Raw genomic sequence first — 15,913 nt, 5'->3', positions numbered from 1 at the left:
CATGCTCTTAACTGGTGGTGGGCTACCTGCCTAATAAATGTCGCAGCCGGAATACTGTATGGCACATCGTCCACGCATCTTTTCAAGACTAACATCCTCAAATATCCATATCTTCACGGCGGCTCCTCCTACATGCTTGACAGCTGTGCAGGTCTTCTCCAGGCGCCACGATCTCGCTACGCATGCCTCCTTGATTCCATGGTCTCAGTCCCCTCTCTGCCACTTACCACCGGGGAACTTACTGCCTGCGCTTCCTCAATCCTGACGAAATGAATTCAGTGTTTTCTTACTTGCGTGTCCCTCTATTCGTCTCGTCTAGCCTTGCAGCGCTAGGTAGCAGTCTACTCTACTTCAAACAGAACGACATCATCTATCCTGCAAATCTCCCCGCCGGAGCAAGAACCAACGTCCCAACGCCGGATCAGTTCAACATCACATCGGCCGAGTCGATCAAGTTCCCAACTCCCGATGGCGAGACCCTCCATGCCTATCTCCTTCGGCCTCCCAAGTCTCCTGTTCAAAACAATGTCACCCTAGTTACATTTCATGGCAATGCGGGAAACGTTGGTCATCGCTTGCCAATAGGCAAGGTCCTATCCGAGAGCCTGGGTTGTCATGTATTTATGGTTGAGTATCGAGGCTATGGTCTGTCGACAGGCTCTCCCGACGAAGACGGCTTGACCATTGACGGCCAAACAGCCCTGAATTTTGTCCGCAACCATGAAGAGCTGAGAAGGACCAGTATCGTATTGTACGGCCAAAGCCTAGGTGGTGCGGTGGCCATCAAGTTGTTGCAGGCAAATGAGCAGGTCGGCGATATTGCAGCAGTGATTCTCGAGAACACCTTCCTATCCATTCGCAAGCTCATTCCCTCAATCATGCCCCCAGCCAAGTACATTGCAGCCCTGTGCCATCAACGGTGGAACTCAGAGGAGTGCATGACCAAAGTGACAGAAACAGACATCCCGGTGCTGTTTCTTTCCGGCCTGAAAGATGAGATCGTACCACCTACAATGATGAAGTCGCTGTACACGGCGTGTCCCACCAAGAAGGTCTGGAAAGAATTCCCGAACGGAGATCACAATTCCACCGTAGCAGAACCCGGCTACTTTGACGCCATCTGGGAGTTCCTTGTCCAAGAAGTCATAAGAGTATCTCGCCGAAACACCGAACCTTCGAGAGGAGATACCAATGTGCATCGAGAGGAGCTTTGGAGCTGAGCAGCCAGCAGCTCATGATATTCTTTCAGCTTCATCAACCAATTCTTGTATGTTGAAGCCCTGATCACCCTTGCTGAATTTTTCCAACAACCCCTGGCGTTTCTCACGGCCGATGCCACCGCCGTGGCCTTCATAATCATAAAATCTTTGCAGACACATCAGCAGCCATCTGCCCTCTTCGACACTGACGCCTCGATTCTCCACGACAGAACCACTGAGCAAGACAATGCCATGAGAATCTGCTAGGTCAAGATGGTGTGTGACGGTAGTGTGAGGCTGCGCATATGCCCCGTGGACTTTGAAAGCAGCCAAGTGTGTGAAGAGAACAGTACTTATATGAGAGTTTAAAGTGTTGACTCTTGGGCTCGCAGGAGCACTAGCCGGGGGATGGAAGCCCCATTGGAGGAAATGGATATCTGCTGCAGATCGTTCACCACCCTCGAAGCCCTGAGGCGACTGTTTGACATCGCCACTCCCATCGTCGGCCACTGGTCGGGGAAGTGGAAGAACAAATTGTGGGTGTGTTCGGGCCGTACGGTAGATACGGTTGTACGTATCAAGGGGGATGACTGCGCATAGTGACAGAGGGTCGTCTGCGTGACGGACTCGCCAAATGTATTCCACCTCTTTGTTGGAGAGGGCCGCGACCTTTTCCAGGTCAAGGTACGATGACAACGGCCTGATGCCTGGAGCACTGGATTCGGGCTTCCCCTCCGAAGCTTGATTCTGACTCTGTACAGAGGAAGCGGATGGCTGCGGCGTAGGTGCGGGTGGCGGTGGCTGCTGGAGCGACGACCGTTTGGGAGCGGGTGTAGATTGCTCCGTAGGAGGATCCGTCGCTGAACGCTTGTACTCGTTGATCTTTTCGGCGTACGCTTCCTTTAGAGACGAAATGGAGTTGTGACCTTCCCTGTGGATTTGAAAAGCATCGTTAGTATCCGCATGATAATATCGTGTGCAGGAAACCTTGACGGGAGTTTCGAAATCGAGAGGTGTGCAGTTAGGTGTATGTGGTGAGGCCATACTGTTTCGCCTTCCGCTCCAGCTTGTCCTTGTACCTGTCCAGGATCCGGGTTGAGTCGCGGTGTGTCGTGACGAAGCGCACGTCGTGGACTCGTGCGTACCGCCGTTGCGGCTGCGACCGCAGCAGGGAAGCCGAGTGATGGATCGTCCGGCGCAGGGCAAATGAGTAGGGAGCTGCCATTTTGAGGAACGTTGCACACGAGGCACCTGTGACGGGTAAAAGTACACGGTCACGGATGGGTTTGCTCGGGCTGCAGGCGTCAGGTACCTGGTGAGTGGGTGGGTGCAGGGAAACAGAGAATGAATATTTGTATGATTCTGAAGCAACATGGAATACCCAAGGGCAAAAAGGGACGCCGATTGGCCGAGTGGGGGAATTGTGGAGTTTCAGAGGACCACAGCATACAAGATGTACCTTACCTCCTCCCTGAGGTACTCACCATAGGTATCTATCCTAACAGTACTCGGCACTGCTACACAGACATTCATGGCTAGACGTCGTTGGAAAGAAGGAAAGACAGCGAATGTAAGCAATGGAAAAGGAGACAGTCCACAGGCGTCAAGGTTTGATGGTAATTAAGAGTAATATTCACAGCAAATGTCAGAAATTCACGAGAGACAGATCGATGACAGGAAGAGGCTCTTTCCCATGCATCACAATGCAACAAATGCGATACCCAAGCTATGCGCTTAGTCCAACCCTAACGCCTCGCTATGCTTTAAAACAGAAAATCAGGAAGAGAAAAATCGCAGAAGCCAACACGAAGCGTGCCTAGAGATCCAACCGATTCAATTGGCAGTGTAGACCGGGGCGAGCTGCCAATTCCACACATCCTGATGGCGACCTGAATTGCAATCAAGTCCAAGGCCTGGGGTTGCCAGGCTAGGATACCCCAGGATCGTGCGGACATAGATTGTTACAAAGTCATTACCATCGCTGCCATCTGAAGAAGCGGAGCCGAAATATGATGTGGCAGGCGAATAGCAATGACCACTTCGGGGGAACACCTCCAAACGCCGGACGTCCATTGTCCCAGGATTTGATCTTTGCTTCATTTGGATACACAGCAACAGAAAGGTGACTGCCACATCTGGCAGAAAACTCCGGCTAGACTGTCGGCTGATTGGATTTGTTGTCGCGAAATCGAGCACAACGTGTTGCCTATATACCCGTGTCCTAAATCGGACTGAGGTATTCCGGGAGGTTGATGTTGCACGAGCGGGCTTTTCTTCACCTGCCACACATTTATCATGGCTTCACTGCAGTCTGGGCTCGAGAGTCCGCGTAGTGGTCTGACTCGTACAAGACGATTTGAGCATGCGCAGGCTGCACAACCAGGAGGCGAACTGCACCGGCCATGTATCAGGTAGGCGAGGTAGGCGCCCAGTCTATTCGTTCATCTTGAAGACTTTGGCAAAAACTCTGCCGCCGGTTCTATCGACGGAAAGTGTCCGAGGCATCTCGATAATGGCCAGCAGGTAAGTGCTGAGAAGGAGGTCTTTGAGACTGCTTGGCAACTTCGGCAGTGGGTGAAAAGAATAGACTCGGAACATTGGAGAACGACCGCGGTAGTTTGCTTAGATCCTGCATATCGTGACCAGATTGCGCGGCAGGGTTCTTTTTGAGGTCTGGAAGAGGTGTGTAGGATACGTTGCCGCCCGCGGCACCGCTTTTAGCATCGCGTTTGAATGCTCGGTTGATCGACCACGACATGACGACTCTCCATGCAATGATAAGAAAGCCGACGAACCCTAAGACTGCTCCTACAACAATAAAGACAAAGTTTTCCGGAAGAGTGGAAGACTCTAGGTAAGGAGCGCCTGCTCTCGGTGGGACCGTAGGCGGAGGATAATTGTAGCCACCCGGGAGGGTAGGCAGCTTGCTGTTGGTAGCCGCCATTATGTGTAATTGAAATAGGCGTATGGGCGAGATATAGATGCAAAATATGCAGACCGGCTGGGAATGGAAAGGAAGAGAGAGGACAAGACCAGAGTACGGATGAGAGAGGATGATGAGGTCTCAAATCGCGAGGGTTTGTTAGTGGCCCCTGCGCCTGGGATGCGGATATTTTGGGCAAGGAGCACCTGGGCGGGGCGAATGCCTGATGAACCAGGGTAGACGCGGCCTCTGACGGGGGGCAAATGTGGCTGAGACCAGGTTCTAGAGGCGTCAAAATACCCAGACCCAAGGCCTGTAGAGCGCCTAGTAAAAGCCTTCAAGCCCCCAAACTGCGCCGAACCATGCGCCAGCTCCACTAGGCTGAGTTCAGTTAGGCCCGGTAATAGGCTTTGCGAGGAGCTGGTTAAGCCCGTGACATTCGAGAATTATTTTTCGGCAAGAAACAACAGAGATAATAGAACCAGTATCCGAGACACGATCACATCCCTATTGTCAGCAGCATCAACTCTTTCAGACCCCCTTGAATATACCCGGCGACTGGCTCGAGATGGGTGTGCAGAAGAAAACTCGCAAATTTGCGCAGGTCAAAAGAATCATCGGGCAACGAGACGCTCGCCTCAAAAAGAACCAAGATACCAACAAACCCGCAGACAAAAAGAAAAATGACGACGATGTTATACGAGAGGTGTAGGTCTTTTTCACCCAGTTTAGTATCCCTCCGCTGACGATTGCAAGACCTCAAGTCTCTTCGGCGCTCTTCTTCCAATACAACACCGCTCTCGTCCCTCCTTATAGCGTCCTTGTCGACACGAACTTCCTCTCCCACACTGTGCAGAAAAAGCTCGAGCTGCTACCAACAATGATGGATGCGCTTTATGCTAAGTGTACACCAGTAATCACCGACTGCGTGGTAAGTGCTTGGAACAAAACATCATCTAGATCACTCACCTAATCTTGGCTACCGCAGATGGCTGAACTCGAGAAGTTGGGAACAAAATATCGCATCGCCCTCCGCATTGCTCGAGACGAACGTTGGGAAAGATTAAAATGTGGACATAAAGGGACTTATGCCGACGACTGCATCGTCGACAGAGTGCAAAGAGACAAGATCTATATTGTGGCCACAAACGACAGAGACCTCAAAAGGCGAGTGCGCAAAGTGCCTGGTGTACCCATCATGAGCGTCGCAAGGGGAAAATATGTCATTGAAAGATTGCCAGGTAAGTTGGAGCCGTTGCATCGCTGCCCAAAATATCGAGGTCATCATATCTGTAATCTTCATTGTGGCTATGTGACGCAACCCGAATACCTTGTGTCCATGTCCTTGTGCATTGCTGACTTTGATTCCTCTAGACGCGCCAGAAAAGTGATCGCCTAAAACACCGTCACGTTGTGATACTATCCCAGAAATAACAGCCATGCTGTAGCTCCTCAACGTACAGTACAGATCCAGCATGGCATTCCACGGTCAAGCTCTGACCTTCCACACGGTCCATTCGATCCCCCAGGCAACAAATGCTAGGACCACTGCACTCAGAACGCATAGTGCCAAAATGACTTTACGTCGCAATTGGAACGCCTCGTCCATCTCCTTCTTGGCTAATTTGCGTTGATGGGAATGGTAGTAGGCATGCTTGCTGTTGGACTGCCCAAATATGCCACCCGCGGTTTGGCGGTCGATGAAAAACAGCGAGATCAGGAATGACACAAAAAGCACCGGCGCGACTATGAATCGAGTGTAGAACGATTCGCGGATGAACTCCTCCGGGATTGTCGTCGCTGTTTTTGCAGACATTGCTCCGGATATGTCGGTATCGTCGGTAGAGTCGTTGGCGGCCTCCTAAGATTCGAGACAGGCGCCCAAAGATGAATACGTCTCTCGCGCCTTGAGCGGCAGGATATCTGGAAAGCCGCAGTGATATCAAGGGAGGAATGTGTTGCTGGTTATGTTGGAACGAGTTGACATTGCCAGCAAAGGGAGGAGAGTTGTCGGCTTAGTCACTGAAGGTGATGTCAGTCCTCGGACTCGCCCAAAGGTGCTTTCGCGCCACATCGACGCACGTTCGCTGGTGTTACTGCGAGAGAGAGCGGTTTCAATATTACTTGTAGCACGGACAGGGAGCTCTATCTTTCATCGAAGCCTTGGGCTGAAAGCCAGATACGTCAGGTTATACGCCTAGATTTAATGTCACTGCGGTCGCTTGGGTCCATGTTTGGCTTCGTCGGATACTTCAGCGATTGGCTTGACCTTTCCCCTTCGGGGCGACGGTGAACCGGTGCTCCATTCAGAGGTTTGCATTGTATAGTTGTACAATGTATCTGCCTGGCCCGCTCACCGCGGAATCCGGTGCTTGTATTGCTGAAGGTGTGTTGCACATAGACCAAGATTATAGGGTACAGTTGGCGCACAATCTTGCGCGGCCTTCCCCGGCTGAAGACGAGATACTGTGGAAATCTAGTAATGCTCAACGGCATCATGAGCTTTTTGGTGCCGTGTAACCCCAATCCATTTTGTAATTTTCTATACCGAAATGATCGCTACCGCATGATCACGCCGTGCGCGCGTACAAGTTCGTTCCAAATTGACCACCCATCTCAGCCTCAACCCGTCCGGGAATTGGCAATGTCCAAGACAAGAATATCCGTGGCCCCGGCCGTCGTCAATGCATCCATAACTGTCGCGATATCCTTCTTCTCGACCATGGACTGAATCGCGACCCAGTCCGATTCTTCCAGGGCAGTGATGGTCGGTGCTCTTTTGCCCGGCGTGATCTTTGTGGCCTCAGCCACTTTTGACCGGGGAACATTGTATGTGCAAAGGACATATCTCTGCGCGGTGATGACGCCGCGTATCCGGGCGGCAATCAAGTTGACCAACTTCTCATTCGAGACTGACTTGCTCTTGATCAGCACCGCAGTGCTCTCAACAACCGTGTCGATCGCCTTTAATCCTGCGGCGCGCATCGTTTCGCCAGACTCTACGAGATCAATGATGCCGTCGGCCACGCCCAGTGCACACGCCGCTTCCACACTCCCGCCAACGAACTTGATCTTTGTCTTTAGCTTTGGCACAGGGCTTGCCGTGCCGTTGATGCTTTCTTTGCGACTGCCCATGCCTTCTAACCGAGCGAAGTAGTCCTCTGCCAGGCCCGTAAAACTCGTGACGATGTTCTTTCCGACTAGGTCCTCCACCGTCTGTAAAGAGCCCTTTTCGGGAACTTGTACTTGCAGCTTGCACTTGCCGAATCCAAGGTCCATGACCTCTTCAACACCTGACGCCTCGCCCAAGGAGAGATGCGCATCGTGCTCGGCGACCTGATCCCGGCCTGTGATACCTAGGTCGACTTTGCCTTCGCCAACAAACGTAGGGATATCAGCAGCAGGCAGGAATATCAAAGCCAAGGGTAAATTCTTGACGAGCGCAATGTCTAGCCGTGTCTCCCGTCGGAATTGAATGTCAGAGCCAGCGAGAAGGTCTAGGGTTGCAGCTTGGAGCCGGCCCTTTTTTGGTACAGCGAAAAGCAGCCTGTCCGAGAGGTGGTTTACCAAATCCATGTTTGCAAAAGGTTCGCCCTTGTATATCGAGGTCGGAATCCACGAGACTCTTTGTCCTATCGGTTGCGAACAACCGCGGAGTACGACTGACGAAAATATCCTCCTCAACGGCAACCAAATGTGTGACCTCTATTCGTACGACCGGTGGTTGTTCCTTGCTGCCCTGATCTCTCTGAAAGATCGATGTCCGAGTCGCATATGAGACAGTGAAGGTAGATAATTTTGCAACAGGCCTACCTCTTCTAGCTTTATCACGGACAGAACGAGCGTCACCCAATTATTGACTCACGGGCGCCAGTGCTGCGGAGAGCCTCGTCAAAAAAATGCTCCAAGATCTTTCGCACCAGCCTCAGGCCTCGCCTCTGCCGGGCCAGGTCTTGGCATTGCCATTCTTGGCGGCCAGTTTGCAGCCCACAACTCCAAATTCATCGCAGTCCGACGGCGGTTTACGATCTGCAGCAACAACTAGAAAAGTTCCCTTGTCTTCCACACTCTCTCATCGCTCCCCATAATCCCCTCCTCGAGAACACATCTACCACTCGAATTAAGTCAAGATGGATGCTGGCAAGGTTCCCGTCAAGCTTGTCAAGGTCACCAGAGTCCTCGGCCGAACCGGTATGCGCAAATTGGATGCAAAGAATTGGAGGTGATCAGTATGGGCTAATGGTATAATCTTTACAGGCTCCCGAGGTGGTGTTACACAAGTCCGAGTCGAGTTCATGGACGACACGAGCCGAAGCATCATTCGCAACGTCAAGGGCCCAGGTATGAATTAACCACAAACAAGATGCAGCGTAATACAGTGAGGGAATGTTTTAGCTGACGGATATTCTTCTCATCCAACAGTCAAGGTCGATGACATTCTGTGCCTGCTCGAATCCGAGAGAGAAGCCAGACGATTGAGATAAACGATGGGGATAGTGAAGTCGAATGCGAGGTCCATTTTTCAAAAGTTGGCTCAAACATGATACATTTCAGCACGAGCAACATGTCACAACAGAGATCGAAGGTGTGAAAAGAAACGGTCTCTTGATATCAAGACCAGGATGGTCACGGCGGGATGTCATTAGGAGTTCGCATTTGTGACGCTTCTTTGGGCCAGGACAGAATTACCTGCATGAAAGCGAATGCTTTCGCGGTTTCAGATCGATACCGTTAGACAAAATATACGCCGAAGAAATCGCTCTGGAGCCTTGCTGGAACTCCATTTCAACACAGACTCTTCTGTGCCTATTTTCTTCAGTCTCGGAGTATGATGACAGTTTCGACCCAGCCCCTGTTCCTGTTGCGCATCTTCACAAGAGGATAGAAAGCATTCTTTGCGGTAATTTCTTCGCCTTCAACCGATCCCACCCAAGAGCCTCCAACTCATAGAAACTCGCATGTCGTATGTTTGTAAAGTCTCAGCGAGACACAGCCGGCGTCAAACGATGCACTCAGCCTCGTCGCCTCTGTGCAACCAATAAAGTCTAGTCTTGGCGTGTTCGCCCCAAGCTCAAGGCTTCATTCGAGGACGTGGCAACCGTACTGAAGATAATGCTAGAAACGCCGCTGCTCGGATTACGAACCCTCTGTTGCCTCTTGGGTGGTGACAGTTATAAGAATACCGTCCTTTACTTTCCTTGAGTAGGTGTTTTTCACGCGCTAGCCTCAAATCAACCTTGAATGAGTCTTCCTTCAATCTGCACTTGTCTGCTGGTCTAGGTAGTGCTTCTCGTGCTTGTCCATACCTGGGTCACTTGATTGGGTTCAAGAAGCCCAGCAGATTGCCTGGGCATACTTTGCCAGTGAAACATGCTGCGACAGAGTTGAGAGACTACGCTATCTGAAACATGGCGGACTGGATTACACCGCCTGATCCCGAGAGGGAATACAACTTGATATCTCAACTTGAACTCCGGATCGCTTCAGCATCCACAGACGAAAAGTTCGAGTCAATAATACAGAAGTTTCTTCCGGCGCTTCTACTCAAACTAGCAACATCTGTTCCCAAGAATCGAGAACTAGCCACCAAAGTCTGCACCTATGTCTACCAGCGTGTCAAGATCGGTTCCGAGATCCAGGTGCCGATCCCTGCGGTGGTCAAGACTTACTCGGAGGCAAAGATTGCTGGTGTGGTACAGTTCAGCCTCCTCTTCCTCACGCTGGGTTTGCCACGGCTAAAAGACGAGCAAGCTGTTGAAGCGCTTTCATCTGTTTTGCAGTCGGTCGTGCCCAATCAGGAGGTCGTTGACAGTGCCCAGCTCAAGCCGTGGGCTCTTGTATTTGACTTTCTGCTGGATGTGCTTCGCCGCTGGAGAGTACCGGAACGAGGCAGCAAGGAAGAGCAGGCCTTGAAGGAGAAATTTGCACTCACGCCGGTGCAGACAAACCATCTTGCTTCGAGGTTGGGCGATTGGGTCCTGCATGATCCCAAAAACCCATCCAACCCGGGTAGTGTTGAGTTTCAATCGGTCTACGACAAGAACTACAAACGACGGGCAGAGACGATTCCTCCGCTGGGGAAGTTCCTCTTCACTTCAATTTTCGACGATCGCCAGCGGTTCATTCCTGCCGTCATCATGTCCGTTGACGCCAATGCGTCTGCCGTCAGCATGAGCGACGTCATGTTCAAGCAGTGCCACTTTGATCTCGAAGATGACCAGAACGTGACCGCACTCTTCGGACTTTATAGTGGTGGTCCAACGAAGGTACGCACTCGGATCCTGACGCTGCTTTCGCGAAGCCAGAGAGCTGCATCACACCCCGACAAATTTATGGAGCTTGTACGGCAGGAACTTGACTCGGGAAGTCTCGGCCATGGACCGACGCCGAGCGCTCTGGAGAAGTCTAAGCTACACGCAGCCCTGTTTTCTTACCTCATGTGGGTAGTACGAGTTGGTCCGAACCTCGGAAACGTCAGTACCGAAATACAGGATCTTATGAAAGCTTACATCGATTCTCAAGGCTGGCCAGAAATGAACGATCGTTCGTCTGCGATCGAATTCGAGCTACGGGGCAAGGCATACGAGAGCATTGGCCTGCTGGGTGTCAAACAGGATGACCAGCGGGATGAGGCAGCGAATGAGCGTATGCTTGACCTCATTGCGTGGCTTTTTGCCAGCTTGGGTTCCGATACGACTGCTGGCATCAAAAGCAGCATCGAAGAAGCGATCGGGCGCATCATGAACACGGTGGTTGATTTAGATGAGTCAACTCTATCCCGATTCAAGAACCTTCTTCTATGGAACATGCTAGCGCAACCTGGAGAGGCAGAGCCCACGTTCTCGTTTCCGCTTGTCAACAGTACCAAATACCCTGCCGTACGATTCGCAAACAAGTGCTTGCCTTTCAGCGATGTCGACGCACGGTTTATCGATGTCCTGGCTCTTGATACCTCGGACAGGCGCGAAGTCGCTGAAGAAGGCCTGAGGGGTCTCGACCCTTATTGGCATGCCTCGAGCTCGCGGCTATCTGGTGGTCTCCCGGGAGATCATAAATTGACAATGCCTCGTTTCGAGAACGTCGTCAAGCGTTTCTTTGAGGGCTCTCCGGAAGAGAAGAAGCTCTATGAAAGCACCACCAAGCTTGCATCCGCGGTCAGATTTTGCCGTAACATCCTAGTGTGCAACACGCTCGAAACTACGACGACGCATCGACCTGAAGATTCGACTGACTGGCAACAAAGCATCGATGCCCTTGTTAACAACGACAAAGAGGTACGAGAGAAGATCAAGCTGCATCTGCGCGACGTCAACACAGATGCACTAATAACATTCCTCAAAATGGCCCTTCTCGGCGCCTCTCGGGAGTCTGGCGAATGTCTTGAGGTGTCGCTCGAGGTGTTATCACTCGCTCCAAACGGTACACTGGACGTTGTACGCGACTCGGCCTTGGCCGCTTCTTCCAGTGTCGTTTCGAAGCCGGGACTACAGCTTCGAGCCGCCCGCATCTTCGGTATCGTTTCGTCGGCCGATGACGGCGCCGCCACTCTTGCCAACGCAGAATTAGAGCAGGTACAAGGCTGGAAAGCGGCTGTCGGAGAGCAAGCAAACAGATGTCAAGGACAACTTTTGCGTGTCTGCTTCTGTCTGACACGGAGTCTACTCAGGCGACGAATGGACAACGACAACCCGGTTTTACAAGCCTTGACACGGCTCGTTTGCGATATCATCAAATCCACTTCGGACAAGTCCATTAAGGATACCGCCTATAGGAGTCTACGCCAGGTTGCCTTGTGCACGCCACCATCATTGGGACCGCCTACGAGTGACGATTTACTAAATCCCTTGATAGCAGACGCTAAGAAGGAGAGCGAAATCGCCGTCGCTGCTCTCGGCCCGCTTCTCGGTGTCATACATGCACGTGGACCGGCCTCGGAATTCGACAGTGTCTTCTCACGTGTCCTTGCTCTCCATGAGGTCAAGCGAGCAGAATTCCACTTTGCACTAGGCGAGGCTCTGGCGGTTGCCGGCGCTGGATGGCGGTCGTCTTCTACCATGACCGAATTTGACGTCGATGCAGAACTTCCAGATTGGGGATACAGCGGAGACCTGATGATTAACATCGTTGATAAAGTCCTCGAGAATTCCAAGACTACTAAACCGGCCCTGAAAAAAGCAACGGCCATATGGTTATTGTGCCTCATTCAATACTGCGGCGATTCATCGCCTGTCCTCTCCAGATTACGAGAGTGCCAAGCGACGTTTACCAAGCTCCTCAATGACCGGGACGAAATCGTTCAAGAAACAGGCTCTAGAGGCTTGAGTCTGGTGTACGAGCGCGGCGACAAGGCACTTCGGGAAGACCTAGTCAGAGACCTGGTGCAGAGCTTCACGGGCAGCAACGCCAAAATGTCTGGGACCGTGAACGAGGACACGCAGCTGTTCGAAGCGGGTGCTCTGCCAACCGAGAAAGGCGAATCGGTAACAACATACAAAGACATTGTTCGCCTTGCCACCGAAATGGGAGATCCCAGCTTGGTGTACAAGTTCATGAACTTGGCATCGAGCAATGCCATCTGGTCCAGTCGTTCAGCATTCGGCAGGTTTGGGTTGGGTAATATCTTGGCCGACTCGGCTTACCTGGCTGAGAACAAGAAGTTCTACCCTAAGCTGTTCCGATACCGATTTGACCCCAACCCAAACGTACAACGCTCAATGAACGAGATCTGGCGGGCACTAGTCAAAGACCCCAGCGCAGTTATCAACAGCAATTTCGACCTGATTATGGAAGATCTGCTCAAGAGCATCGTGTCCGGCAAAGAGTGGCGGGCACGTGAAGCAAGTTGTGCTGCCATCTCAGACCTCGTGCAGGGTCGGGATGTAGACATGTTCGAGAAGTATCTTGACGAGATCTGGAAAGTAGCTTTCAAAGTCCTGGATGATGTGAAGGAGACGGTCCGCGTGGCAGCGATAAAATTGTGCAGAACTCTGACGAGCATGCTGATCAGAAATCTCGAGATCGGCGACGGCAACACGAAGCGTTCCGCCACGATGCTCAGCCATGCTATGCCGTTTTTGATACAGCAGATGGAAGGGGGCTCCGGCCAAGATGTCCAACAGTACGCTATCGCCACTCTTTTGGAGATTGTGAAAAAGAGTCCTCCCAAAGCTCTTCGTCCCTACGCCCCACAGGTTCTGGAGACGTTTATCGTCTCGCTCAGCTCCCTGGAGCATGAAAGCATCAATTACCTGCATCTCAATGCCGACAAGTATGGCTTGACCACGGAGAAATTAGACAAGATGCGTGTCTCGAGCATCAACGCGTCACCAGTGACGGAAGCCATTGAACAGTGTTTGGAGAGCATCACAATGCAAACAGACACTCCTGTCGCTGGAGAGCCAGATGGGATGGAAGGAGTCGTGTCAACATCGAAGCCGTCGACCCCGAGCCAGTCACCAATGGATGATGCTATGCAGAGACTTGCCGGCGCATACCGAGCTGCTATCGGGCTACCATCGAAGGTGGGTTTGAGCAGGGTCATGATCACCCTTGTCGTCCGTCATCCGACTGCGTTCCGACCGTACGTCGACAGGTTTGTTCAGCTAACACGAAAACACGTCCTCGACCGCAATGCCACCATTAGTGTGGCGTTTAGCACTTCCCTGGGATATCTGATAAGGTTGGCCTCCGATAAAGAGATCCAAGCCACCAGCGAATACGCACGAAAACTGTACTTCGAGTCCCAAGAACTGGTCCACCGCTCTGTGGCGGGTGAAATCGTCCAGGCCATTTCGAAAGCGTCCAACGACGTCTTTATGAAGTCGGCATCACTCTTTCTCCCCTTTGCATTTATTGGACGCCAGGACACCGATAACGAGGTAAAAGAAAGATTTGACATTCCATGGAAGGAGAATGTCGGCGGGCCCCGCTCGATCAACCTCTATCTCACCGAGATCGTGAGCCTCGTCTCCGCACATATCAAGTCCACCCTATGGCCCATCAAACATGCCTGTTGTTTCGCTGTGGCCGATATGGTGTCATCAATGGATTCCAGTGAGAAGTACTCCGAGAGTGCTGCGAGACTTATCTGGAAGGTGGTTCAAGAGGCCCTCGACGGCAAGACCTGGGCCGGAAAGGAGGAAATCATCAAGACATACCCAAAGTTCGTGGAGCAAGCGCAATGCATATGGAGTGACAAGAGTGTCAGTCAACAGATGAGGAAGATTGCTGTGCGAGAGGCCAAACGCACTAACGTTTCGTATCGACCCCATGCCATCGAGTCGCTTGGCGAATTCGCGCTCGTCCGAAAAGACCTGGATCTGTCTCAGGACATAGTGCCATACCTGGCCGACATACTGGATGAGCTAACAGATAAGGATGCGATGGAAGTTGACGAGACTAGCGGCAAGACCTTCGAAAACAAGTAAGTTACTCCCCGCTTGGTACCAAAAAGCACCGTCTCTGAGCGATTATTAGAACCGTGGCCGAGGCCAATGTCAACGCCATCGTTTCGTGCCTGTTCAGAATACTTGCATCACACCCAAATGTCGACGTTCTGGAACAAGTTGCCGAAATTGTGAAAAAAGCTCAGGCCATGAAAACTTATGTTGTTGATCTGGCGGTGTACGAAAACGCAACCGTTTTCGTCAAGAAATGGCCGGTCAATCAGAAGATTGATAGTGTTGATGTTGAAATGAAAGGTGCAGAAAGGGAAAATGCAAATGGCGCATTAGCGTTGACTCGAGCCGGAACCGCTGCTGGTGAAGACCAACCCGGCGGTCCCCGGGAAGACTATGAGCGATTTGAGCCACTTGTACTGGCGGTCATCGCCGGCGAGAATGACGATCGCCAAGGCTCCCAGCCAGAAAACGTGCGAAGGCAGCGTGTGGCTTTGGCGGTGGCTCTAGCTGAAAGAGGCACCCGAGTATCCGCACCGTTAGCGGCGATCCTCGGCAACTGGGCGCGTACCGAACGGTCTAGACTTTTATGTCAAGACATCGAACGTGCCCAACTTCTCCTCCAAAGAACCCGCTAATGCCTCGCATGCGCCAGGGCATTACTTAATGTCAGGGCTCGTTTGGCGTCGGCGGTGAGGAGGATGTCCACAGCAACCGTTCGTCTGGCAAACAGATCGAGCACTGCGTTCGACTGCTACTCACGTAGGGCTGAAGACATGCATGCAGCGGACCGTCACGTCCTTGGCTCTACCAGGCAAAGTTGCGACGCTAGCATGAATCATCAATGGATGTCCTGTCGTTGTGATGAGACATGCCTCTTTCTATCACTGCCTCCTGCTGTGTCCAAAACCCTGGTTTGGGGGGACGTAATACTTATCCGAAATTCTGTCAGTTGACTCGCGTAGGATGATTCAAGCACACGGCATGCCAACCAGCGATGGGTCTGGGATTACACTTTTTGCATATCTCGTATTCATGGCTCTTCACAAGTCCGTCTCCAGTTTCCAGGCGGGTGGGCTTTCAGCTGGTTTAGGGTACGAGTACTGGAGTCGTGGTAATGGGTTGACTGGGGTCCCGTATTCGGACATAACTCGATCGAGGGATCATTTTAGCACAGCTTGGGTCATTGGCTGAGAAACACATCAAGATTGTGGCAAGGATCGTGTACAGACGAGGTATGAGGGGAAAACTATTCCGTGCAAAGCTAACAAGGAGTTGTCTTGGAGGTAAGGCTAGCAGACCATGTGGCAGTTGGTGGCTTCGAAGGGACACTAGCAAGAAGAGAAGTGTTGGAGATGGGTGTATGGGAGTCGGAGAGACTAGGGGGGAGAAGG

At 51.9% G+C, this 15,913-nt stretch overlaps 8 protein-coding genes across 8 annotated transcripts; 4 read left to right on the top strand and 4 right to left on the bottom strand.

Annotated features, from left to right (window-relative positions):
• Positions 1 to 269: 269 nt before the first annotated feature.
• On the top strand, positions 270 to 1,220 carry PV08_04917 (uncharacterized protein; the record flags this gene model as incomplete). Its single annotated transcript, XM_016379261.1, has 1 exon — positions 270 to 1,220. One exon carries the CDS (start codon positions 270 to 272, stop codon positions 1,218 to 1,220), a length of 951 nt encoding a protein of 316 aa, XP_016237938.1.
• A 12-nt stretch (positions 1,221 to 1,232) lies between these two features.
• PV08_04916 (uncharacterized protein) lies at positions 1,233 to 2,424 on the bottom strand (the record flags this gene model as incomplete). The annotated part of the gene is made up of 2 exons (XM_016379260.1): positions 1,233 to 2,130; positions 2,246 to 2,424. 2 exons carry the CDS (start codon positions 2,422 to 2,424, stop codon positions 1,233 to 1,235), a joined length of 1,077 nt encoding a protein of 358 aa, XP_016237937.1.
• A 1,254-nt stretch (positions 2,425 to 3,678) lies between these two features.
• Positions 3,679 to 4,143, bottom strand: PV08_04915 (uncharacterized protein; the record flags this gene model as incomplete). The annotated part of the gene is made up of 1 exon (XM_016379259.1): positions 3,679 to 4,143. The coding sequence occupies one exon, from the start codon at positions 4,141 to 4,143 to the stop codon at positions 3,679 to 3,681; it is 465 nt and encodes a 154-aa protein (XP_016237936.1).
• Positions 4,144 to 4,690: 547 nt separating this feature from the next.
• Positions 4,691 to 5,513, top strand: PV08_04914 (uncharacterized protein; the record flags this gene model as incomplete). Its single annotated transcript, XM_016379258.1, has 4 exons — positions 4,691 to 4,830; positions 4,879 to 5,053; positions 5,111 to 5,363; positions 5,497 to 5,513. 4 exons carry the CDS (start codon positions 4,691 to 4,693, stop codon positions 5,511 to 5,513), a joined length of 585 nt encoding a protein of 194 aa, XP_016237935.1.
• Positions 5,514 to 5,611: 98 nt separating this feature from the next.
• Positions 5,612 to 5,938, bottom strand: PV08_04913 (uncharacterized protein; the record flags this gene model as incomplete). Its single annotated transcript, XM_016379257.1, has 1 exon — positions 5,612 to 5,938. The coding sequence occupies one exon, from the start codon at positions 5,936 to 5,938 to the stop codon at positions 5,612 to 5,614; it is 327 nt and encodes a 108-aa protein (XP_016237934.1).
• Positions 5,939 to 6,744: 806 nt separating this feature from the next.
• On the bottom strand, positions 6,745 to 7,698 carry PV08_04912 (ATP phosphoribosyltransferase; the record flags this gene model as incomplete). Its single annotated transcript, XM_016379256.1, has 1 exon — positions 6,745 to 7,698. One exon carries the CDS (start codon positions 7,696 to 7,698, stop codon positions 6,745 to 6,747), a length of 954 nt encoding a protein of 317 aa, XP_016237933.1.
• A 554-nt stretch (positions 7,699 to 8,252) lies between these two features.
• Positions 8,253 to 8,606, top strand: PV08_04911 (40S ribosomal protein S28; the record flags this gene model as incomplete). The annotated part of the gene is made up of 3 exons (XM_016379255.1): positions 8,253 to 8,313; positions 8,380 to 8,463; positions 8,545 to 8,606. 3 exons carry the CDS (start codon positions 8,253 to 8,255, stop codon positions 8,604 to 8,606), a joined length of 207 nt encoding a protein of 68 aa, XP_016237932.1.
• Positions 8,607 to 9,530: 924 nt separating this feature from the next.
• PV08_04910 (uncharacterized protein) lies at positions 9,531 to 15,157 on the top strand (the record flags this gene model as incomplete). The annotated part of the gene is made up of 2 exons (XM_016379254.1): positions 9,531 to 14,545; positions 14,599 to 15,157. 2 exons carry the CDS (start codon positions 9,531 to 9,533, stop codon positions 15,155 to 15,157), a joined length of 5,574 nt encoding a protein of 1,857 aa, XP_016237931.1.
• Between the last annotated feature and the right edge of the window lie 756 nt (positions 15,158 to 15,913).

The sequence above is a fragment of the Exophiala spinifera genome (genome assembly GCF_000836115.1).
Source record: "Exophiala spinifera strain CBS 89968 unplaced genomic scaffold supercont1.3, whole genome shotgun sequence".
Classification (NCBI taxonomy): domain Eukaryota; kingdom Fungi; phylum Ascomycota; class Eurotiomycetes; order Chaetothyriales; family Herpotrichiellaceae; genus Exophiala; species Exophiala spinifera.
This window is presented reverse-complemented; position numbering and strand designations above follow the sequence as displayed.